The sequence below is a fragment of the Cryptomeria japonica genome, chromosome 5 (assembly GCF_030272615.1).
Source record: "Cryptomeria japonica chromosome 5, Sugi_1.0, whole genome shotgun sequence".
Lineage (NCBI taxonomy): Eukaryota > Viridiplantae > Streptophyta > Pinopsida > Cupressales > Cupressaceae > Cryptomeria > Cryptomeria japonica.
This window is the reverse complement of record NC_081409.1, coordinates 279,478,038-279,503,265: the sequence shown is the minus strand read 5'-3', so window position 1 is coordinate 279,503,265 and position 25,228 is coordinate 279,478,038. Positions and strand designations below refer to the sequence as shown.

Here is a 25,228-nt window from a genome sequence, read left to right as displayed (position 1 = left end):
TTAAGGGTGTCAAGTATGTGCCAATGGATGATTTTAGAGGATATGTCTTTTTCATCAGAATAATTTGTTATCTATAGTTTGAGTATTCAAAGTTTCATGACATGAATGTTGTTATTGCGTGTTTCTATTGATTACTTAATTGTTGTACCTTGTCTATTACATATCAATATATGAAGCTAGAAATGACATCACATAAATTAAACTAATGTACAAGTATATTGATGTGCATTTATGTAAAATATATTTCAGTAGTGTAGAGCTTCAAATGAAAGAGTTCTTCAAGAAAATGTATTGGTTATGGTAGAGAATGTAGTGAATATTATAATACTCTTAATAACAACAAAAAATATATCTTCAACATAACTATTTGGTGTGGAAGTCAAGTTAGGAAATATAAGTTTTTAAAGGAAGAAAATTGGAAAATTATAGCAAGGACAAGGTAGTTATGCATCAAATATAGTTGCGAGAAATCCACTCAACAAAGGTACACCTCTCAAAAAAAAATTCAGATGCAAGTGAGAGGAAGATACACCTCATAAGTGCAAGATTTAGGTTGAACATATAGTTTGACATGATTGATTATTTTGACATTAGGATCTTGGATCATCATGTTTGCAATTGCTTGAGGACAAGAACTTTTGGGAAGGGAAGGCTTGTCATCTCCTCTTTAAAAAAAATAATATTTACTAAATATAGTATGTCCCACTATTCAAAAATATGTTGGAATTTTTGGTGTGTTAATCCTACTTAGGTGGCTTGCTTATGTGGTAAGGTAGGTAGGATATCTCTCATTTATATGTACCCTAAGAAAAAAAATTCTCACCTCACTCATTACATCTATCTCAATTTTTCTTTGTGATTCTCTCTCATTTGTTGTTTTCATTTTCCTAGTGTTCCCAAAAATTCTCACATGGAAATGCAAATAATTTGTAAGCAAGTTGGTATGAAGATTCGATGAGGAGATCTACAAGTTTGAGGCAGGATTGTAACTTATTTAACTTTGTAACTCAAATTTGTGAAATCCAATTTGAAATTTGTGTTTGAATTGAGTTAATTAGTTAAAATTTATGTGAATTTGCTCAAATATCTTGTAAATCTGCACATATTTAAAATCTTCAGCACAAACTTTGCATATATTTATTCTTCATTTTCAAATATTGTGAAAAATTACAATTCTTGGTAAAAATTTGTAGTTCCTTTTGAAATTTTTGCAAATTTTGGCCATTTTCTATATAAATTTTTTTTTCATTAACTTGCAAATCTAGTGCTTTTTCAGATTAATTTACAGATCTTTTGAGATAGTATAGGTATTCTGGCAAATCAACCTCAAATCTGTGCAATTGCAAATAATTTCCTTGGCGATGGCTTTGATCCGCAGCCTTGGACATTTATTTATGCAAATTTAGCTCCAAACTGCTTCGATCAACAACTTTGGATGATTATTTCTAATAGACACAATCTACAACTTTATTTCTACAAATAGGCAAATTTTGGCCATTTTCTATGAAAATTTTATTTTCATTAACTTGCAAATCTAGTGCTTTTTCAGATTAATTTACAGAGCTTTTGAGATAGTAGAGGTATTCTGGCAAATCAACCTCAAATCTGTGCAATTGCAAATACTTTCCTTGGCGTTGGCTTTGATCTGCAGCCTTGGACATTTATTTGTGCAAATTTAGCTCTAAACTGCTTCGATCAACAACTTTGGATAATTATTTCTAAATAGACACAATCTACAACTTTATTTCTACAAATAAGCATCTATTCTAGCAAATTTCAGTTAGTCTAGCGTTTAAATATGTAAGTCAACTTCCTTAGTTGTCTGATTTTGGTGATAATAATCTACTATTTGGCATTAGAAATTTATGCTTCTATCAGCATTTTGACATTAGAATTCTGATCTTAGACTGCAAAATGGAGTTCAAGTTTAAAATCGGCCTGAACTTTACAAAAAATTCATAGAATTTAATATTGCCTTTGTTCTGTTTATTGTTGCCTTTGCATTTGTGTAGCGTTGTGGTGACCTATATATTCTTCTTGGAATGGTGCGTTGGAGAGAATCACCTTTGGAAATTGGAAAACAAAATTTTTGCATCCCTCAATTGACCTTGCATTCATCTTTGAATATATGCATTGGCGTGGTTCTGCAAATAATTTATTAATCGCCTTGGCAGAGGAGTTCGAATTGATCTAGCAGAGGTGTGAAAGTTCCATTCTTTATTTAAAGTTAGCCTACAATAATTTGGCATTCACAGGCAAAATGTCAAAGGGCGTGGAGTGAGATTGAGTTGCCTTCTGCTAAAAATGGCTTCATTTCACTCTGGCGTGATAGATCGGCCTTGTATTAAAATAATTTTACATTCTATTCAAACTAAATCAGCCTTTCAATTTGGTATTTCACTTTAATCTATAGGTTTTCATGGACATCTGAAGGTATCTACTTCTTTTATTTTCACTTCAATCTGCATCTAAATCAGATCAAATCACTTGCATTTTGGTAGTCGACTTGCATCCAGGTGACACTTTTTGGCCAGATCAGCATGCGAAGTGACCTATATTTGTTGTGTTTTTTTTTTTTCTTGGTCTGTCAAACAATTTGAGCTACCTTTGGGTTGGAAACTGCTTTGAAATTTGGGTGAGAATTCTGAAACTATTTTAGGTGTCAAACTTTAGACTTCTATTCTGGCACAAGATTTTCAGTCAGTTTTAAATTCCACACACTAAGCAACATATTAAGTCTAGAGAATGTCAGTCAATTCTGAGTGTTTAACATTTTTAAGTCTAGAAGTCAAAGCTTAGTGTGTGACATTTAAGTCATCCGAAGATTTCCATGTGAAATTTCTAGTTCAATTTGGTGCAAATGTAATTGCCTTTCGTCATCAAGTTTTTTCACATTCTAGTATGCTAATTTCTGAAAATAGCTATCCAGCCCTTAGAATACACCAAGACATCATTATCCCTGATACATCATAAAAGAAGTTTAGTGCATTCTAAAGACTAGATAGCCATTTTCCTGATTTCCATATTGAATTTAAGGGTGTTAACTTCTATTCTAATTCCATATCAACCACAACTTTTCTAGTCAATTTGATGTGCATTTCATTTAGCCTGTGTATTGCATTTAATCCAATTGCGGGTATGTGAAGCTTTTCATTGGAAGTTCACCTTTTCGATCGGTCATGTTGGCTTTTCAAATAACCCACCTTCATTTGAATTTGAATTTCCTTCATTCCATTTAAATTTGTATTTCAAATTGTATGCTTTGCATTTGTATTTGAAACGCGTATGGCAAATAGGAACGATGAGTGTCAATTTTGTCAACTTTAATGCCAAAGGGAAACACTATTCATTGGGAAATGATGTAAAATGGTGATTTCACCATTCTCCTCATTTTTCCTATTTGTTTTCCTCTAACCTTTCAATTTGTAAAATTTGTGATGCACTACAAGTGCAAAATTGTGGGTGGTTACATTTGTGAATCAAGGGGGTCTCTTGGTGTTGATTTTTTTGTTGGTTGTAATCATGTCTTCAAGTCCATGAAAAATTAAATGTGAATATTATGAAAAGAAAATGATATTATAAATAAATTTTGTCAAAGACAACTTAATGATCTACAACTTCTTTATGAAGTTCATCAGTTGAGACAACTTTGCATATCTAATGACATTAATTTGTTGAAATGTTTTAAACCACCATCAATAGACTCGTCTTGTGAGGATATTCCACCTCTTTCATTTATTGTTGTGTATCCACTTGAGGATACTTCATCTACTATTGATAGTTTTTATTTTAGTGATGCTTCAATAGTTTCTTATGGTTTAGGACAATTTTCATTTTAGTATTCTAAATAAAGACAACTCATTGGGACACATTTCTTGTTTGTTTGTATACTCCTACATTACAAACTTGGATGATGCCACTAAGGATATTCATTTCCTCTTTCATGATATCTTCTATGGAGTTGATACTTATTCTTCAAATGATTCAAGGGAACCTTAAGAACATCTCATTCTTTCTTTTCCTATATTTTCTTATATTGTGTAATACCAGGCTCTCATTGGTCTATCTATTACAATACATCCATGGTCAATATACCTAAATCTCAATGATAGTTGATTCATCATATTAGTATTTGTATCATTTTGACATTGCCATATAGATCCTTGAGAAACATTTGGAGCAAACATCATCTAAGGAGGCATCATACATCTTGAGTTTTCTTTCCGCATATTCCTTTCAAGATTGGGAAGGTAACTTGAACAATTTTGTAGTTCTATTTCTTCACAAGGGGAGAAATATTTTTTGACAAGTTTGGATCATCTTTAGTGTTTATTGTTGGGAATCTACCATCATTGTAGGAGATTCTACATTGCAAGGGGTTGCATGGTCTCTCTATCTTCTCTCTTATGGGAAGGACTTTTTCTTTATATGGGTTTTTGTACTTTTCATATTTTACTCTCATTCAAGGAAAAAAATTTTGCTACAAGATTTTCTCCTCTTCATTATGAGTGCATTGTACTTGGGTACCTTATTAGGATTTGATGCCAAGAATCACTATTTTTTCCTCACTTAAGCTAGACTTAAGGGGGTGCTTAGGTAGCTTGCTTATGTGGTAAGGTAGGTAGGGTCATAGGTAGGATATCTCTAATATATGTGTACCCCTTCCATTATATTTTACTCACCTCACTCAATACATCTATCTTCCTTTTGTTGGCCACACAATAGCTTAATATTTAAATAGTTCTTGTGTAATTTTTATATTTAAAAAATATGTATATTAGATTTAATGATGAAGAAATATATTTAATTTTTTTCTTCCATGGGGTATATTTGGATTTTTTATGCAATTGTTGGAGGAAGATTTCAATGATTAATTATCTATTATAACTAATGAAGTTGATTGATAATGATTGTTATCAACTGAGGCTAAATTTGGGTCACCATTTGAAGATGCTTTTAGATGCAAGGAGTGGAGATATTGGATGCCATATTGGGTCATTTCTATATTTAACACAAAATAACCATTAGAGGATTATGACATCTTATCATTTATTCTCATGAAGCTTATTTCTTGTGTTCCTTTAGTGCCTAGTAAACCATTGGAATTGGAGGCTTGTGGATGGGATTCCCATACGTTTCAAATTATTTGAGGATGTAAGGCCTTGGAATATAGCAAGTAATCTCATGTAGAGGTTACATTTGTACAAAAAGAGTTTGCAATTGTAACAGTGTCTAGTGCTTTCATTTGCAAGGTTTGTTGGAGTAGTTTTAGTGATCCAAGCTTGAGGTTTGATTTCTTTATTGAGTTTTGTTTAGAAGCAGTTTTATTTTACTCTTATTTTTTAATACACTCTTCTAGATGCAAAGATAAAGTTGTGCAAGTTTGGAGGGTTTACAATATAATTTTGGGCTTTCAAGTACCCTGCACTCAATGAGGTTATCATATTTTATTTAGGTTTGTATTAGGTGATTTGAAATTTTTTAAAGAACTAAATACATACTAAAAATTATTTGTTTTAGAATGAAATATTTAATCAAAACATAAATTATCATTAATATGATCTAGATTTTTATTTTTTGCCATTTTTGTGTTGTTGGGTGAAATTGAGTGTGTTAAACAATATAGATTGAATGCATATTTGTGTTGAAAATAATAAATGATAAATTTTTGGTTCCTAGAAGCTATTAGCCATAAAAAATGATGTTATTTGATTATATTTACCTATATGTTTAGTTTGGTGAAGTTTCCACTTGATTCAGTTATTAGATTATCAAATTGAGTGCATAAATTATAGAGAATATTGATGAACCTTTGTGGGTATTGATGAGAGCCGATTATGGTCTATTTTATGCCATATTTTTGCCTATTTCATATGCCTTCATACCCATTCCCACATTCCATTTTCATTCTATATTATATCATTTTACCATTTTATACTGCATATGATTAAATATGTATAAGTGGTATTTAATATCGTTTTGCGATAAAATTATGAAGTTAATTATTGATTTTCTTTACAAATAAGTGTTGTTATTTTAAGCCTTGCAAAAATATATCTTGCAACATGTTGATGGAGGGAGAATAACGCAAACTCTGTCATCTTCATGAAAAAACCTCCTATCACCTTTTACGTAAGAACTTCTGTCACATTTACAGCTAGATGGCATCATCTTCTATGATGGCATTGATTACTTCTTTGGTGATGATTGTGCATTGTCTAACTTAATGGCAACCTTCCTTTAGCCATTTCATTTAATGCATGTTTCACACATGCATATCCAATTGCCTACATGCTTTGTTGTGGACGTGTCTATTCTGGCTCCAAAACGACAGTATGGATTGACTAAGATGCATGTTAGTTGCACGTTTTACACCATAGATTTTGCAATAAATGGTTGCGATTGACTAACACGTTGTACGAAAGGTCTATTTTGGAGCCAGAATAGCTTCGGCCCTTTGTTGTTACGTCTACTAGAATTTCCACTTGCATTCTTTAGTCACATGAGTTTATTTCATGTTAAGATCTATGCAATCCAATATTGCCACGTCCAGTGCCCACTTCAACACCACCTCTCTTGCGTTCTCTAGAATCCCATGGTAAAAGGCATACTTGCTAGTTGGACAAAATTGAAGATATTCGGGTCTCCTATTTTTGATCACTGTTATAACATAACTATTTTTAATCAATGGCCTACAAATGAGGTTTTGCGTGAACCATTGTTTTTTTTGGTCATATGCCAAAATAAGTTATTGTGTTTTATGTTATTGTTATAGATTTGAGCTATAAGTATGTTATGTAATATTAGCTCAAGGAGGTTGATTATTGTAAGCAAATTTTGGTATCAATTGTATTATTCTTTGATAAATAAAAACAACATTTGCGTGATTAGTCCAACATAAAAAGGAATTTGTGCTCCATCACTGGATGTACTAAGGCAGGGCCCACTTCTTGGTCCACGTCTGGTGAAATTTGTTTGCTTAGTAGCATGTTTACTTTTGTTCTTTATTTAATGTTATGTTATTTGCAAGTGTGGTTTGTTGTTTGTTTAAATTCTCTAATCGTTATAAGTTGTTGTTCCTGTTACTCGGAAGTGACATTTCTCGTTGCCAAAATTATTTCAAATTGCAATAGGTTTGTTTTCTAGTTGCATTTCATCCCACTCAACTTGCTACCTACAACCCTTATGCAGATAGCCACGACACATTTCACAAGTTACGCCCTGGATTGACACGTAGACCACGTTGAATCTATTTATTAATTCCTCTTATTCTTTACCCCAGTTTTGGCCTATTAGGTATTCTAGTTGATTTTGGAAAAAATATATTTACGAAGGTTTGAGCATCACATTTTTCTTAATAATTTTTATAAATATAAATATTATAATGCATTTGGAAAAAAAATCTATTGGGGAGATTACACTAACACTTATCTTTTTTAATATCACAAATCTAGATATTACCTACATTGATGTGGTCTTGCACCAAATGGAGAAGACACATACACCTCTCAGTATCACGTCCAATAATATGATGAATTTGATAAAAGTATTTTGAATGATACCAAGTTGAATAAAGTTATCAACTGAAAGTAGTTAAATTTTAAGAAGTGTGATTAACTTATATTTTAAGAGCTTCTGTAAAATAATATTTAAATAACTTTTAATGGTTTTGTGAATGATTTGTGTTTCTAAGGTGCTACTATAGAGACCCCAAAATATTTTGATACAATAATTATGCTTGTTTGTTGATTGAAAGGTTTATTTATTTTATAATTTTCATAAGAAGAAGAAACACTCTAGTTATCAGAGTGATGTTATGTGGAGAGCCCCCATACTGATTTATAGCCTATTGATAATCCTGCAAGTCAATGTGGAGATTATAAAAAGAGTTGTATTTCATCAATAAGTTTTTATTCCTAAGTGTTGGTTGCATGTTCTAATGAATGCACGTTGTACATTGGAAGCTAGGACAACATAGGGAATATATGAGAACAATGATTTATATCAAAAAGTAAAATAAGTTACCTTCTCAACAAACCATGCTTACATTGTTTGAGATCAATAAATGTGATATGTAGTCTAATATTCACTTGGAAATCATAGAAGGATTATTGATAAATTGTTCAAATGTATAAATTAAATTATTAGGTATAAATTAAAATCAATCGAGTGCAATATCTTTCAAAGATCACAAGAATAATACAACCAACCAAACACCTTAAAAGATAGTCACTACATAATGTACTAAATAAAAAATTGTGGCTTTGTGAATCCCCTTTTCTATAATATTTCCTTAATCAAGGTGCTTTAAAGCCTTGTGGAATAAGTGTGTTAATAATATGCAATGTTGATGGACTAAATCTATAATGTGGTTGAATTAATGGCTATAAAGAATTATTTGATAGATTAGTAATATAAGTTATCTATTGACCAAAATTTTGTAGAAGTTTGGTTAGTACAATATGATCTACAGTGTGTATGAATTAAGGAAGTTCATGAACCACTAGATGTGGTTGTGGTAGTGAAAGGGGTTGAGAAACACCAAAATTTACAATAAGGAAACTAGAAGAAAGGACAAAAGGCACAAATACTATAACCATAGGTATTTTAGTCATCATATGGACACTCAGTACTAGCATCAACATCGATATTTGTGTGCCAATCATTTCATATTGTGAATAGCAGGGGTTTCCCAAGATTGAAGTATAGGAGGGGATATTTCTATGAGCAATGTACACCAAGCTCCAAAAAAACAACTATTTTGTTATTAGAAATCAACATATTAGGAATGGTATCCATAATGGGTGCACCTTGCATGAAAGTGCCATTAGATAAAGCCTTTTGAAATTCAAGCAAAGTGTCATTTAAATATTAATGTTTTCAAAAGAAACCCTTAAAGTAGCATCATGATCAACTCCACTCCTCGAAGAGGAAGAAGAATAAGTTGGTGAAGTAATATTGATGTAATGGAGAGAATTATGAATATTAGGAGGAATGCCCATTCAAATTTTTATTTATTTTTAAATATCATACAATCTTAATAGGTACATGAAAAGATTTTGATTGTGACATGTTATATTCTCAAATGCTTATTCTTACTTTGTTACTATAAAAAAGAGATTGGGTCATAAAGCTCATAAAGATCTTTAGAAAACTCAATGAAACTATAGTCTAGGTAGCAACGAAAGAATAGATTCCTCATAAATGCTTTTGAAAATTTTATGCAATAAAAACATATTTTAATGTCTAAAATGTCAGATTCACCAAAATGTACTATAGGAAAATTGATTGCAACGAAAGAAGAAAGTCTCCTTGAGAATTATTCGCTCTCTTATATCAACTAATGAATTGAAGTTGTACAATTCTACTCTACAACTGAGAGATAAGATTATCCTAAAATAAGCACCATTCATTGCTCTAAGGTAAACTTAATTGTCAACTGTGGTCATAAACTTAACACAAAGCTTGTACAATATATACACTAGGAGGTATTTGGATTTCCATCATAATTAAAAATCACATAAATTCATTGCTCCAACTCTAAGTAAAACTAATAATTCATTGAAAAACATGAAACGATGTTGACAAAATATAATTTACAACTATGAGTAATGTCAACTATAGTCTAAAAAAAATAACATTACAAAAATAAAAATAACATTTTCATATGAATCTATACACAATGCACAATTAATTAGTTGCTACAAGAACAATAAAGATACTATATTTAATAAGTTTAATAATAATGAAATCTTATTAATCCTAGTAAACTAATTATGACTGGCACATTACCTCGAGTGGGTCTTGAATTAGATAAGTGCACTTACTAAGTTAAACAATCAAATACAATTACATCTCCATAGATTCTTCACGCACATATTCATTCATCCATTCATGAGAATAATTGGCTACAAAAAAATAACTATTGATAATAAAAAATAAAGAACATATAAAGAAGATCGATCTCATCCATTGTTTCTTTCATCACATTTATAAGCTTGAATGTTCTAACTGACTAAGACTGGTATATCACTCATTCTTGATAATTAAGAAGATTATTTTCTAAAAAGACACAATTGCAAAATAGAAATAATCCTAGCTAAATTCTACTTTCATCATAAAGAAGGTTCGATCACTAAGATGAATGTATGACATAACAACATTGGTAAATCTTAAATATTGAAGTCATTTTCTAGTAGTAGGAATATGATACTACTTTTTGGTGGATGACTCATCGCTCATCATGCTTAATTTTTAAAGACCCATCATTTATGCGGCTATAGGAGCATTATTGTTTTTGTGTGTTGTTTGGTTATAGAAAGTTTGTATTATGTGCCCTTTCTAAAAAACATGTTATCTTCTTCACACATTCAATATCAAGATAAACCATAATATTTAACGCATTTTTACCAATATAACATATACATTCAAGTGTTTATCATTTTATTAATATTAATAATATAGTATTTAATAGTAGTTGTAAGTTTGGAAAAGTATAAACAAGTTCAAGAGTCTTTAGAGGATCTAAAAGATAAATAACGTAATCGAAAGTCATTAAAAAGGCCTATCATTTCCCCTAGCTTAATATCATGCTATTCCTTGAGTAGGAGTAGTAAATTGATTATATAAGAATACGACAATACGAGTATGAGTACAAGAATATTCTTTTAGGGTTATTCTTTGTTCTAGCTGAATTTGTATGTTGCCCTAAAAATTGTACTTTATAAGCGACTAGAATGCATAAGAGATTGTTATGGTGTTGTACTATTTTACTGGATAATAAGAAAAGATTGAACGAATGTGTTATGTAGATGTAGCCCATCTTTGTTGAACCATGTTAAATCTTTATGTTATTTGTGTTGTGTATTTTTTCTTCATCTTTTGTGGATTTGAATCTACATATATTTGTTGATTTGTATTTGCTTCAAATCTGCCCAATTGGTATCAAAGCTATATATTTCTATAAATTACCAAGGAATTTAAGATCTGAGTGGGAGCAATGGAAGAAATTAAATTCAAGGTTGAGAAGTTCAATGGCTAGAATTATCAGCTATGGAAAATGCAGATGGAGGATTACCTATATCAAAAGGATCTGTGGCGGCCATTGGAAGAAAAGATAAAGAAACCCTCCATGATGTTAGATAAATATTGGGATATTATGGACAAAAATGCACTGGGAAACATTTGATTATGCCTTGCACCATCTATAGCATTCAATATATCAAAAGCAACAACAATTGTAGAACTGATGGTTGCACTGGCTAAATTGTATGAGAAACCCTCAGCTTCGAATAAGGTATTTCTTATGAAGCATTTATTTAATATGAAAATGAGTGGAGTATCTATAGTAGATCATTTAAATAAATTTAATATAGTTACCAACCAATTGACTTATGTAAAAGTTAACTTTATTTTAGGGTTCTCTTAATTTTATGTTCTTTGCTAGAAAGTTGGAATAGCTTGGTTATGGCTATAAGTAACTCTATCTCTGGTACAAACACCTTAAAATTTGATGTTTTTGTTGGTGTTATCCTAAGCGAGGAAATACGGTAGAAAATCACATGTGAGACTTTAGCATTATCAGGTACTACTTTGAATGTAGAGGACAGGGGAAGATCAAAGGAAAGAGGAAAAAGCCTTGGGCATGAGAAGTCACAAGGGAAGTCAAAGAAAGGACACTCTCAATCTAGAGGAAGAGAGGATTGTTGGTACTGTGGAAAGTTGGGATATTTAAAGAAAGATTGTTGGTCTCGGAAAAACAAACAAGGAGGTGGAAATGAAGATGATAGTAAGGAAGCTAATGTCACAAATAATACTTTACAAGATGTCTTGATTCTGTGTTTAGATAATGTTAATGATTCTTGGGTAATAGATTCAAGGGCTTCATTTCATGCCACACCCCATAGAAGTATTTTCTAGATTATGTTTAAGGTGATTTTGGACAGGTATATTTGGGTGATGATGAGCCCTATCGAATTGTTGGAAAAGGCAACATAAAAATCAAGTTGCAGAATGGAAATACCTGGTTGCTGAAGAAGGTAAGGCATGTTCCTAATTCAAGAATAAATTTAATTTCTGCAGGACAACTAGGCAGTGAAGGCTGCATAGTTACCTTTACAGACAATATTTGGAAGGTCACTAAAGGTGCATTAGTAGTAGCTAAAGGTACAAAGGTAGGCACATTGTATTTATGTAGTGGTAATACCTATTCTACCTTAGCTGCTAAAATGTTCATGGATTCGTAGCCCCTATTCATGGATTACAATGTTCCTTGGCATATCGCCAACCTTCCCTTTTATCTGCACTTCATACTTTGTATTTTTCCAGAGGAATCTATTTGGTGGAGGGCAACGTATTGGTTTTATACGTTTGATCTTGTTCTTCGGCATTTGATCCCTTTTGGGCCAACCGAATCTTCTTGGATCATATAAATCATTGTAAATGAGCATTAGAGATCAATTAGGTAGAACATAGAAGATAGATCTTAAGATTTGAAGGTCCAGAGTTGACCAATTTTGTAACTGAGCATGTATGTAGCAGGCCAGTGTGTCGAATATTGTAATCCTGATGTTACCAGTTATCTGTAATCAATTTTCATGTTCTAATTCATTCAGTTTTGCATTCCCTCCATCATATCATCTTGTTTTCGTTGTGTTTACTCTTGCTTCCCGATCCGGATTGATCTCTTTGAGGTCCCTCCTAACTAGTGACTGCACTAAGTGGTATTGGAGCGAGCTTTCATTTCGAATATTGCGTTGTCCTGAGAATTTTGTTGTGGGGTGGTAGACTGTGGATCTAACCTGCAGCTGTAGAGGACTAGCGTGAAGATGGCATGAAGATGAAATAGGAATGGTCGAGCATGCGGGAATGTAAAACTTGTTATGATGGAAATGTTGAGAGGAATTGCAGCATGGTTGGAAGTTGTTGAGACAACCCAGAGAAGAGGTCGATATATTGAAGATGTGAGCGAAGATAAAGAAGAAGAAGAAGCATCGATAGAACAAGTAGAAAATCCACCAGTGATCGACCCAGAGGAAGAGAGGTTCTTAAGGATTTTGAGTAGGGCGAACACTAAACCACATTTTACCCCACCGGAGTATAATGGTAAGTTGGATTCAGATGAGTTAATGGATTGGATCTTAGAGATGGAGAAGTATTTTGATTTTGAGAACACCATAGAGGAAAGGAAGGTAAAATATACTTGTACTCGATTGAAAGGTCATGCATCTCTTTGGTGGGAACATTTGCAGGTTGATAGACAAAGAAGAGGTAAAGAGATGATCAAAACATGGGAGCGAATGGTTGCCAAGTTGAAATTGAAGTTTATGACTGCTGATTATTAAGTAAATTTGTTTCGGAAGTTGCAGAACTTGAAGCATAAATAATCTAGTGTGAAGGAGTATACCAAAGCATTCTACAAGTTGAATATCTGATCCATACATGTTGATGATGAAGTTGAACAAGTTGCAAGATATTTGAATGGATTGTAAATGTCTATAAATGACAAACTCAGTTTGATCAAGTTACAGAGTGTTGAGGAAGCTCACCAATATGCCCTAAAGCAGAAGAGAAGTTGAACAAAAGGCATGAGTAGAGACAGAGAAGTAGAGGTGGAAGGTTTTCCGAAGGAAGATTTCAAGGAGGAAGGGGATATTCCAGAGGAAGACAAGTCTATACAAATTAGAACAAGGACAAGGAAGTAAACAAAGAAGGTAATTCATATCAGAAGGATGACAAAAATTTCTACCGAAGGAGAGAACCTGATGGTTACCGGAATGAGGGTTTTGGAAAAGATGACATAAGACAAGATAAGAGAGTATTTAGAGGTACTTTCTTTAAATGTGGAGGAGAAGGACATCATGCTTTTGAATTTAAGAAGATAGAGAACACTGGTAGAATAGCCTTGGTGGAAGAAAGCCCCACTAGATCAACTAACAAACCGGAAGATGGAGAACTATTGATGATGAGGAGAGATTTGTGTCATACCGGAGAAGATGAGTAATCCTTGAAGAGGCAAAATTTATTGAAGACCATATGTAAAGTATCTGGTAAGTTCTGTAAAGTAGTTATTGATAGTGGTAGTTTGAATAATCTTGTTTCAGAAGAGATGGCGAATAAATTGAAGTTGGAAAGATTGAAACACCCTAAGCCTTATCAGATAGCATGGATTCGGGATGATCATAAGTTGTTAGTAAGTGAGAAATGTTTGGTGAAATTGAAAATTGGGAATTATCATGATGAAGTCTTGTGTGATATCATGCCTATGGATATTTGTCACCTTTTGTTGGGTAGACCTTGGCAGTTTGATAGACAGGAAATACATGATGGGAGAAGGAACATATACACTATTGTAGCAAATGGGATGAAGCAAAACTTGTTACCCTTGGAGGATCCCATGAAGAGTGAAGTCTATACGAATGCTAGAATCTATTTGGTGGATGGAAGGAAATTCCTAGATCGAATGAGACATGAGAATGTGTGTTTTGCCTTAGTTCGTAACAAGATTGAGAATCTGGAGCATGAAGAACAACCGGAAGAGATAAAGGAGTTGCTAACATATGAAGACATCATTTTCAGATAATGTGCATGATGGATTACCACTCATGAGTAGTATCAGTAATTGCATGGACCTAATTCCCAGAGCTAGTTTTCCTAACAAATTTGCACATCGGTTGACACCGACAGAGAATGAAGAGTTGAATAGACAAGTGTAGGAATTACTGAAGAAAGGTCTGATTAGAGAAAGTTTGAGTCCATGCGTAGCACTAGCAGTGTTAGCACCTAAGAAGAATGGAGAATGGAGGATGGGAACCGATTCTAGAGCAATAAACAAGATCACAGTGAAGTATTGATTTTCTTTGCCTAGGATGGATGACATAATGGATTGTTTGAGTGGAGCGAAGTACTTCACAAAAATAGATTTTAAGAGTGGATATCATCATCTTAGAATCAGAGAAGGAGACGAGTGAAAGACAACATTCAAGATGAATGAAGCATTGTATGAATGGTTGGTTATGCTTTTGGGGTTGACTAATGCACCAAATACTTTCATGAGGTTGATGAATGAGGTATTGAACAAATTCTTGGGTAAGTTTGTTATTATATATTTGGATGACATTCTGATTTTTAGTAAGACAAAAGAGGATAATTTGTTGCATTTAAGGCAAGTTTTGCATAGGTTAAGAGAAGAAAATTTGTTGATAAACCTTAAGAAGTGTACTTTGATGAAGGAAGAGTTAGTCTATTTGGGATTTGTGACATCTCTTGATGGACTGAAGATGGACCCTGAGAATGTAAGATCAATTATTGAATGGCCTATACCGAAAAGCATTGGAGAGGTTAGATAATTTCATGGATTGGCTAGTTTCTATCGAAGGTTTATCAGAAATTTCAGTTGTGTTTGTAGCCCTATGACTGAGACAATGAGAGGAGATAGGAAATAATTCAAGTGGACCACTGGAGCAAATAAAAGTTTTGAACAGCTGAAGCAGAAAGTAACTGAGCAGCCTATGTTAGCTTTACCAGATTTTAACAAAGTATTTAAAGTGGATTGTGATGCAAGTGGGAACGCGATTGGAGCCGTGTTAAGTCGGGAAGGGGGAGAGGTAGCTTATTTTAGTGAGAAGTTGAACGATGTCAAGAGGATATATTTAGTGTATGATCAATAATTTTATGCCATAGTTCAAGCCTTGAAGAAGTGGAGACATTACCTGTTGCCTAAGGAGTTTGTGTTGTATACTGATCATTAAGCCCTGCAGTATTTAAATAGTCAGAGTAAGTTGAATCAAAGACATATGAGATGGGTAGAATTTTTGCAGAGTTACACCTTTGTGTTGAAGCATAGGAGTGGAAAGTGAAACAAAGTTGTCGATGCACTAAGTAGAAGAAGGAATTTGTTGACAGAGATGAGAGTGATCGTATTAGGATTTAAAGAGTTGAATACCTTGTATGATGATGACCCAAATTTTGCAGAACCTTGGAAAGCACGTAGAGAACTGGTTATGGTGGACAGAAGTTAGTGGCTGGATTATTTCATTCAGGATGGGATATTATTCAAAGGATTTTAGTTGTGTATACCTAAGATTTCTATGAGGGAAAATCCGATTAAGGAATAACATAGTGGAGGATTAGCGAGACACTTTGGTATTGACAAAAATAGTAGCATTGGTGAGTGAACACTACTTTTGGCCTCAGATTCATAAGGATGTTCGGAAATTTGTGCAGAGTTGTAGGGTTTGTCAAGTTGCATAAGGTAGTAGTCAGAATGTGGGATTGTACAAGCATTTGACAGTACCAGAGAGACCTTGGGAAGACATAAGCATGGATTTCATACTTGGATTTCCTAAGATACATAGGGGGAATGATTATATATTTGTGGTGGTAGATAGATTCTCGAAGGCTCATTTCATACCTTGTAAGAAGACATCAAATGTAGTGCATATAGCTGAATTATTTTTCAAGGAAGTGGTGAGATTGGACCTAAGAGCATAGTTTCAGATAGAGACACTAAGTTTGTTGGTTATTTTTAGAGAACACTTTGGAAGAAGATGAAGACAAATTTGAAATTTAGTTCTGCTTTTCACCCATAGACTTATGGACAGACAAAGGTAGTAAAAAGGAGCTTAGTAAATTTGTTGAGATGCTTAGTTGGAGAGAAAATTGGAAGTTGGGATTTGATTCTTGCACAAGCAGAGTTTGCCTACAATAATTCAGTAAACAGGAGTACCAGAAGAACACCTTTTGAGATAGTTACTGGAGCATACCCTAGAGGTATATCAGAATTGAGAGATATCAGTAATGAAGAGAAGAGGAGTGCAGAAGCAAAAGAATTTGCAGATCACATGAAGGCCTTACATATTAAGGTTAAGCAACATTTGGAGGATATGAACAACAAGTATAAGGAGAAATCAGATGAGAAGAGAAAACATAAGGAATTTGAAGTTGGCGATGAAGTGATGGTGTATCTGATAAAAGAGAGATTTCTAGTTGGAACCTATAACAAGTTGTAGATGAGGAAGTTTGGACCTTGCAAGATCTTGAGGAAGTTTAGTTCTGGAAATGCATATGAAGTGGAGCTACTAGATAGTTTGAGTATGTCACCCATATTTAACATTGTAGATCTACATCAGTATCACGAATCAGAATTCAATGAAGACAGTATTGTAGACTTGAAGAAACAGTTTCCTTGGAAGGAACCATATTAGATTGAAGATATTTTGGATAGTAGGATTGGGCGTAGTACCCAGATCAGTCAATACAAAGAGTATCTAGTGAAATGGAGGATAGACCAATTGAAGATTCATCTTGGATTTCTCAGGCAGAGGTGGACCACCTTGGTTTTCCTCTGACCCCAGCAAAGTGAGAGACTCACTTTTTCAACAACCCCAGATGTTTGATGCAGGAGCATCCCCGGTTCTTGGCAATCTTGCATCAACCAAAAACATTTCCTTTTTAGTTTGTTTTTTGTTTTGCAGTTCAACATTTGTTTATGTATTTTCTTGCATTGTCTCATCAGATCTTGTGGAGCTATATTTTGCTTGAGGACATGATCATCTTCCTTATTCCTAAACCGCAGAGCATTTGGATTTTTGTTCTTGGCAATCTAGCTTTGACACTGGAACTGCCTGGACCTATTTTGTTGAATCTTGTGGACCCTTTTCGTAGCTTGTGGAAGCCCTGTTCATGGATTTCAATGTTCATTGGCGTGTGGTCAACCTTCCCTTTGATCTGCACTTCACCCTTTGGATTTTTTTAGAGGAATCTCTTTGGCAGAGGTTGACCTATTAGTTTTACACGTTTGATCTTGTTCTTCGGTATTTGATCCATTTTGGGTTGACCGCATCTTCTTGGATCATATAAATCATTGTAAATGAGCATTAGAGATCAGTCAAGTAGAACATAGAAGATAGATCTTAAGATTTGAAGGTCTAGATTTGACCAGTTCTGTAACCGAGCATGTATGTAGTAGGCCAGTGAGCCAAATCTTGTAATCTAGATGTTAACGGTTATCTGTAATCAGTTTTCATTATCTAATTCATTCAATTCTACATTGCCTCCATCATATCGTGTTTTTTCCGTTGTGTTTACTCTTGTTGTACGGTCTGGATTGATCTCTTTGAGGTCCCTCTTAATTGGTGATTGCACCATGTTATTATGTTATTTTTATAGATGATATAACTAGAAATACATGGGTATATTTCCTAAAACAGAATTCAGATGTTTTTGAGACTTTTAAGAAATGGAAAGATTTGGTTGAGAATGAGATAGGAAAAAGGTTGAAGTGTCTTAGATCCGATAATGGAGGCGAGTAGTGTAGCAAATCATTTGAATATTATTGTTCTTTTAATGGAATTCAAAGGTAGAAGACGGTTCCAAGAACCCCATAAGAAAATGATGTGTCTGAGTGAATGAATAGGACCATCATGGAGTGTGCAAGAAGCATGAGATTGCATGTTGGACTGCCCCTACATTTATGGCTAGATGTTGTACATATTGTTGTATTTTGATAAACAAAGGACCTTCAAATACTTTAGATGGTGGCATTCCAAAGGAAGCATGGACTGGTAAAAAGGTAAATTATTCTTTTCTGAAAACCTTTGGTTGTGAAGCTTTTGTCCATGTTGATAAAAAAAATAGAACCAAGCTTGATGCTAAATCTCAAAAATGTACCTTCATTGGATATAGAATGGATGACTTTGGTTATCGGTTATGGGATTATGAAAATAAAACAATACTTAGAAGTAGAGATGTAATGTTCAATGTGAAGGTCATTTATAAAGAACAGATGCAGGAAAAGAAGCATGAACAGGTTAAAAAGGAATATGTGGTGTTGGATGAGATTCTTGAAAGTAAAATGCCATTGGTACCTGATGCTCAACAACAACAACAAAATATCCCACAAAATCTTGCAAGTGTTAGACGTTCTACAAGGTTAAGTAGACCTCCTGAAATATTTTCTGCTTTGCATTTTATTTTATTAACTGATTTTGGTGAACCAAAAGGATATGAAGAAGCAATGTAGGTAGATGCTAAACAAGAATGAGAGCTAGGGATGAAAAAGGAAATGGGTTCCTTGATGCGGAATCAGACTTGGGACTTAGTCCCATTACCTGCAGGAAAAAGAGCATTGCCAAATAAATGGGTTTATAGGCTGAAGGAGGAGGATGGAGAACATAAAAGATATAAGGTCAAACTCATGGTAAAAGGTTTTGCATAGAAAAAGGGTATAAACTTTGATGAAATATTTTCTCCATTTGTAAAAATGACTTCAATTAGAGTTGTTCTAAGTCTTGTGGCTGTTGAAGACTTGCATGTTGAACAACTAGATGTTAAAACCACTTTTGTCCATGAGGATTTGGAGGAGGAAATTTAAATGCAACAACCACAGGGATACGAGGTCAAAGGTAAGGAGTTAGTGTGGAGGTTGAAGAAGAGTCTATATGGCCTAAAGTAAGCACCCTGGCAATGGTATTTAAAATTTGATAGTTTCATGGCTAAAAAAAAGTTACCATAGATGTCATTTTGATTATTGTGTTTATTTTAAGAGATTGGATAATGATAGTTATATTTTCTTGTTACTTTGTGTTGATGACATTCTTGTTGTTGGGTCTAACATGTAGCGTATAAATGAACCTTAAACAGAAATTAGCAAGGTCATTTTCTATGAAGGATTTAGATACAGCTAGGTAAATCCTTAGTATGAGGATTTCATAGGACAAGAAAAATAGAACATTAATTTTGTCCCAAAGTGAGTATATAAAGAAGGTGTTGAAAAGATTTAACATGCAAAATTCCAAAGTAGTTAGTACACCTTTTGCTAGTCATTTCAAATTGACTAAGGAGATGTGTCCCAAGACACGGGAAGAGGTTAACAAAATGTCTAACATTCTGTATTCATTAGCTATTGGCAGTTTGATGGATGCAATGGTATGCACATGACCAGATATTTCACATGTAGTGGGCGTTGAGAGCAAGTATATGAGCAATCCAGGAATGGAACATTGGAATGTTTTCAAATGGATTCTTAGGTATTTGAGAGGTATTACTACCAAGGCCTTATGTTTTAAAGGAACAAATGTTTCTCTATGTGGATATGTTGACTTTGATATGGCAGGTGACATTGATACCGGGAGAAGCACTACAGGGTATGCTTTCATTGTAGGGGGCACTGCAGTTAGTTGAATTTCTAGACTGCAAAAGGTTGTTGCACTTTCAACCACTGAAGATGAGTATGTGGCTGCTACTAAAGCTATCAAGGAGATGATTTGGTTACAACATTTTCCAGAGGAATTAGGCCTAACGCAAGAGGATATCACATTGTATGCTGATAGCCAGAGTGTCATTCATCTTGCAAAGACTTGTGCTCTTCATTTGAGGAAAAAATACATTCAGCTCAAGTACCATTTCATAGGTCTCTTTTGGAGGATGGCCAATTATGGCTTGAGAAGATTCACACAAGTAAAAATCTTGCAAATATATTTACGAAGGTAGTCACACGGGAGAATTTGATTTCCTCATTAGCTTCTATTGGCCTTTTGACTAAAAATCATGAATAAAGGAACAACCAAGTCCAAGTGTTTTATCCAATGGGAGTTGCACGTGTAGAGATGTTGTCCAGTATCAGTCTCCAAGTGGGAGATTGTTGGTATGTGGCGACTGATCATGCAAGTACTACACACTCGTTGGCCAAATGTGTCATCTCAAAGGGCCAAAGTAATTTGGCGAGCCGAAGGCTCCCTCCAAAATTCTTGTACGTGTACGACAATACGAGTATGAGGAAAAGATTATAAGAATATTCCTTTAGGGTTAGGGTTATTCTTTATTAGCTGACTTTGTATGTTGCCCTAAAAATTATATGTTATAAGTAGTTGGAATGCATAAGGGATTGTAATGGTGTTGTAATATTTTACTAGATAATAAGAAAATATTGGATGGTTGTATTCTATGGATGTAGCCCATCTTGGGTGATCCATGTTAAATCTTTCTATTATTTGTATTGTGTATTTTTTCTTCATCTTTAGTGTATTCAAATCTGCATATAATTGTTAATTTGTATTTTCTCTGAATCTACCAAAACCCTAACAGTTCTAAAACACCCACTTTATTCCTATCACATTCTTATCCACCGATCTAGGTACCATTTCCCATGTATGATTCTTTTCTATCTAACTCATCTCTTCTTCCATTTCCTTCATCCATCCATCATCTTTTCTAGCCTCTGCAAAAGTTTTTGGTTCTACCTTAGATAACAAATTGAAATTTATTTGTTCACTGGTCAACAAGTCTTCTTCAAGTATGAACTCCTTTATTTTTGTCTCGAATAATATGATCTTCTGAATGATTATTTTTTACAAACTTTTCAAGTATCTTAGGTGCTTGTTCAGGTTCCTCTTCTGCATTTGAATCTTCTTTATCTTCTGTAACATCCTTCTCTTTTGTAGTAATGGGGGTGTCTTCTATCTCAATCTCAGGTTCTTGTGTAACTTGATTCTATTCTTCACTTACTCTAACATTTATACTTTTAACAATTTTCTTCAGTCTCTTGTTGTAGCACCGATATGCCTTACTTTTTGTAGAGTATCCCAGAAATATTCCTTCATCAAATCTTGCATCAAACTTTCCCAAATATTCTTCATCTCTTCTGATGTGGCACTCGCTTTCAAATATTCTAAAATATTTGACTTTTAGGTGATCTTCCATGTCATAGTTCATAATGTCATTGTGTCATTCATTTTTACTTGTACCTTGTTAAGAATATATATAGTAGTATGCATAACTTGTTTCCAAACACAGGTTAGCATATTTCAACATAGTTATAGACATTTCAAAAATATTCCATTTAGTCTTCTTGTCGTTGTAGGTTTGCATAGGTCAATATGAATCGAATCCCAAGATCTTGTAGAAGAATACTCCTTGTTCTTGGATTCACTCTATAACATTTCTTGCACATTATTGTTGGAATACAATGAATCTAAGAACACTGAGAGGGGGGGGGGTGAATCAATGTTTTGTCGGTAATATAAGATTTTACCTTATTACATCATACACATATAAACCGATAAATGAAGAAACATATAACATGAAGTAAATAAACCAGCCACGTGAATGAACACCATAACACACTGAATTTATACGTGGAAAACCTCAAAGAGGAAAAACCACAGTGGGATTTGTGACCCACAATATCAATTCACTGGCCATATGAAAGATATTACATAGCATGGGGTCCTACACATGCAGGAAGGCACACTGCTCAACACAAAAGAGTCTCACTGACTACAAGCTTATGCTAAGATAAAACAGTAATGGTGAACTCACAAAATGCATCTGTAATGCCAAAAGAGTTACAGTTATAGCTCTGTTCTGTACCGGTTCGTAAAACCCTAAACCCTTTTACCGGTATCTCCTTTCCTCCAAGAATGCTTTACAAACCATCTACTGATCATTGCATGATATAAATTTTGCATACAAATGACCTACATACATATCCTTCGCATCACACTATTCTACTTCCTTGTCATATATCAAAATGACCTAATAAACTGACTTATATACCCTTTACAAACAATATGCCTTATGTCGGCTTACAATACATTACAAAAGATATTGAATGTCGGCCCTATACAATAAGTACAGAATGATTTTATAAATAAAACCTTTCGTATCCCAAACTGATGTCAGCTTCACTAAAGTGCTGGATGTCGGTGCTGGTGTTGGTGATGTCCTTGATTACTCCAATGCTGGTATCTGTTGGTGTATGCCTCCAATGCCGGTATATGCCTTCTAGAGAATCTTGTTGCCATCAATGACAACATATGAATCCAATGAGTGTCAATTGCCAACAATCTCCCCCTTTGGCATTGATGGCAACACTCATGTGAAAAATGGATTTCCTGTCGGTTCAACTGAAACAAAAACATGAACTGAAACATGCTCCCCTTGAGCTGATTGACTATGTTTGCAATATACTCTCTGTTTGATATCCTCCCCCAAGATTATATACATGTTTTTCACATACATATACTCCCCCTTTGGCATCAATGCCAAAGACCAGTGAAAGAATTGAAGGAATTGTTATAGATCACTTTACCAGAGCTTGACCAATTTCAAGATTTTCAGATAAGCTTTCTCTAGCAACTGTATATAGGTATCCCAGCTGGTTTTGAATGTTTCAGATATGGATACAAGCCCACTCGGTAAATGTGCAAGTGATTCTTTCTCAGCAACTTCTGTCGGTGTGGGCTTCACAAGCATATCCATGCATTCCCTCTTATGTACACTAAGTGAATCCAATCTTGGACTCACCAAACTTTTGAGACTCCTTGCTCTCTGAATGATCTTGTCTCTTTCCTTTTCAAAAGCAAAAATTTGGCTCTCCAAATTCAAAATTTGTCCATCAATAGATGTTGTAAGTGAAGTTTGTCCGTCAAAATAATTAGCAATATTAGCAATCTTTTCTTGTAACTCCTTTATCCTCTTATCTACATTTGTTGTAAGAATCTCTATATTACAACAGATCCTGTAGATGTTAGTACACTATTTCAAAGAATTTTCAATAAGTATAAGTTTCTCTTCAACCTTCCTCTTTTCTGTCTCAATAATGTAGTCAAAAGCGGCTTTCTTAGCCAAAGTAAATCTTTCAAGTGCTTGCCGATCAAAAATCTACCGTAATGATTGAAAGCTTTTAGATATGTGCTCTGTCAATACCTTAAGCTTGCTGGAAGGGCTTGCTTCATTTTCAATCATACATTCAGGAATCAATCTGTGCAAAATTGTTATTGACTGATCTATTATTCCTTTGTCTACAGATCCCTCCTTCATTGGCTTTTGAGCAGCCATCATCATTAGCTCTATGGGACTCATCTTTGTGATTTCTTTCTTCTCAACTTGAGAAGTGTCAATTGCCAAAAGTTTTGCTGAGGAATCAATTGTCAGTTCAGTCTCCTTTTCTTTCTTTTCCTTATCCCATCCCCGTTTCGCCATCTCTCGAAATCGTGCCTTCACTTCTTCTCTCCGTCTAAGAAAGGGAATATGCATATGTCGACCCCTAAGTTGAACCAGCTACTCCAAAATTCCTTCCGACATATCAAACCCCCGACCCGACACCGTCCACTCCATATTCTCCAGGTATTCATGCGACACTATTTCCTGCATTACTCTTTGAACCTCTATGCATGAGGAATCCAAATTGAGCCCCCACGCCATTATAAGAGAATAAATGTTTTCCCTTGTTCTGTACCTATGGCCAATTGCTACCACCTCTTCTCCCAAAACCAACTACACAACTTTAAAAAACAATGGCTCTTACAACCTGAACATGGTCTTCAACCGTTTCTTTGGAACCAGCCCCCAGAATGTCGACATCATTTTGTTAGTTTTCAGCATGAAATTGGCTTCCATTACTCTTGCCAGCCATGAAACCGCCTTTCTCTGTCAAACACCACTCTCGCAATCCCTGGAGAGCTCCCAGCATCCACATTGAATGGGCATTCTTTCTCAATATTTCTATTAAATTGTCTATCTTTGCCTCTATCGTCATTGTAGAGTTCATCGACATTAATTGCTAGTGTCAGCCGAGCTAATCTAGGCTCGTGGGCAGAGAATGAAAACATACTCTCACACACTTCAAATTGCTCGTAGTACAAGACATTTCAAACATGCCATTGTGTTGTGGCATCATCTTTATCCCACCACCTCATCACTCCTTTGTCCAGTTCACATGCCATGTTTGATAAGGCATCCACTAAAGCATTTCCACCCCTCACAATGTGAGATATCTAGAAATCTTAAAAATTGTTCAATTTCAAACAAATCAGAGTTATGAATTTATTTAATCTCTAGCTCGGGGATGCTCCTTTCATAATTGCATCACCACAACCTTATAATCTCCTTCCAAGTGCACCTTCAGGGCCTTCATGTTAACGACCAATTCAATTGCTAATAATGTAGCCTGCACCTCTGCGTCATTATTAGTCTCATCTTGTAGTCTCTTCGCTCCCTTAAAGAGGATCACCTCGTTTTTATTATGAGCAACGCATCCCACCCCAAAAATACCCGGGTTACCCCTAGATGCCCCATCAAAATTTATCTTAATCCACCCTTGCTCCGGCTTAGACCACAATTCCTCCTCCTGCCTATGCTCCCCACATGAAGGACGAACCCTTGAAAACCCATGAACGGGTCGAAGTTGAATCAACGACCACCTCGATTGGATAAAACTATCCACCAT

At 34.4% G+C, this 25,228-nt stretch overlaps 1 protein-coding gene and 1 long non-coding RNA gene across 2 annotated transcripts; one reads left to right on the top strand and one right to left on the bottom strand.

Annotated features, from left to right (window-relative positions):
• Positions 1–829: 829 nt before the first annotated feature.
• Positions 830–2,388, top strand: LOC131039652 (uncharacterized). Its single transcript, XR_009104686.2, has 2 exons — positions 830–1,800; positions 2,013–2,388. It is a non-coding gene; the product is annotated as an uncharacterized LOC131039652 (long non-coding RNA).
• Positions 2,389–24,650: 22,262 nt separating this feature from the next.
• Positions 24,651–25,228, bottom strand: LOC131875874 (uncharacterized). Its single transcript, XM_059220577.1, has 2 exons — positions 24,878–25,228; positions 24,651–24,776 (listed from the first exon to the last, which is right to left on the bottom strand). Exons 1-2 carry the CDS (start codon positions 25,226–25,228, stop codon positions 24,651–24,653), a joined length of 477 nt encoding a protein of 158 aa, XP_059076560.1.

What these genes read in the sequence shown, in the direction of transcription:
- LOC131875874 (XM_059220577.1), bottom strand. Translation starts at nt 25,228, where the DNA reads ATGGTGGATAGTTTTATCCAATCGAGGTGGTCGTTGATTCAACTTCGA. An exon ending in ACTTGGAAGGAGATTATAAG is followed by an intron (nt 24,777 to 24,877) that starts GTTGTGGTGATG and finishes TAAGATTTCTAG; the next exon opens with ATATCTCACATTGTGAGGGG.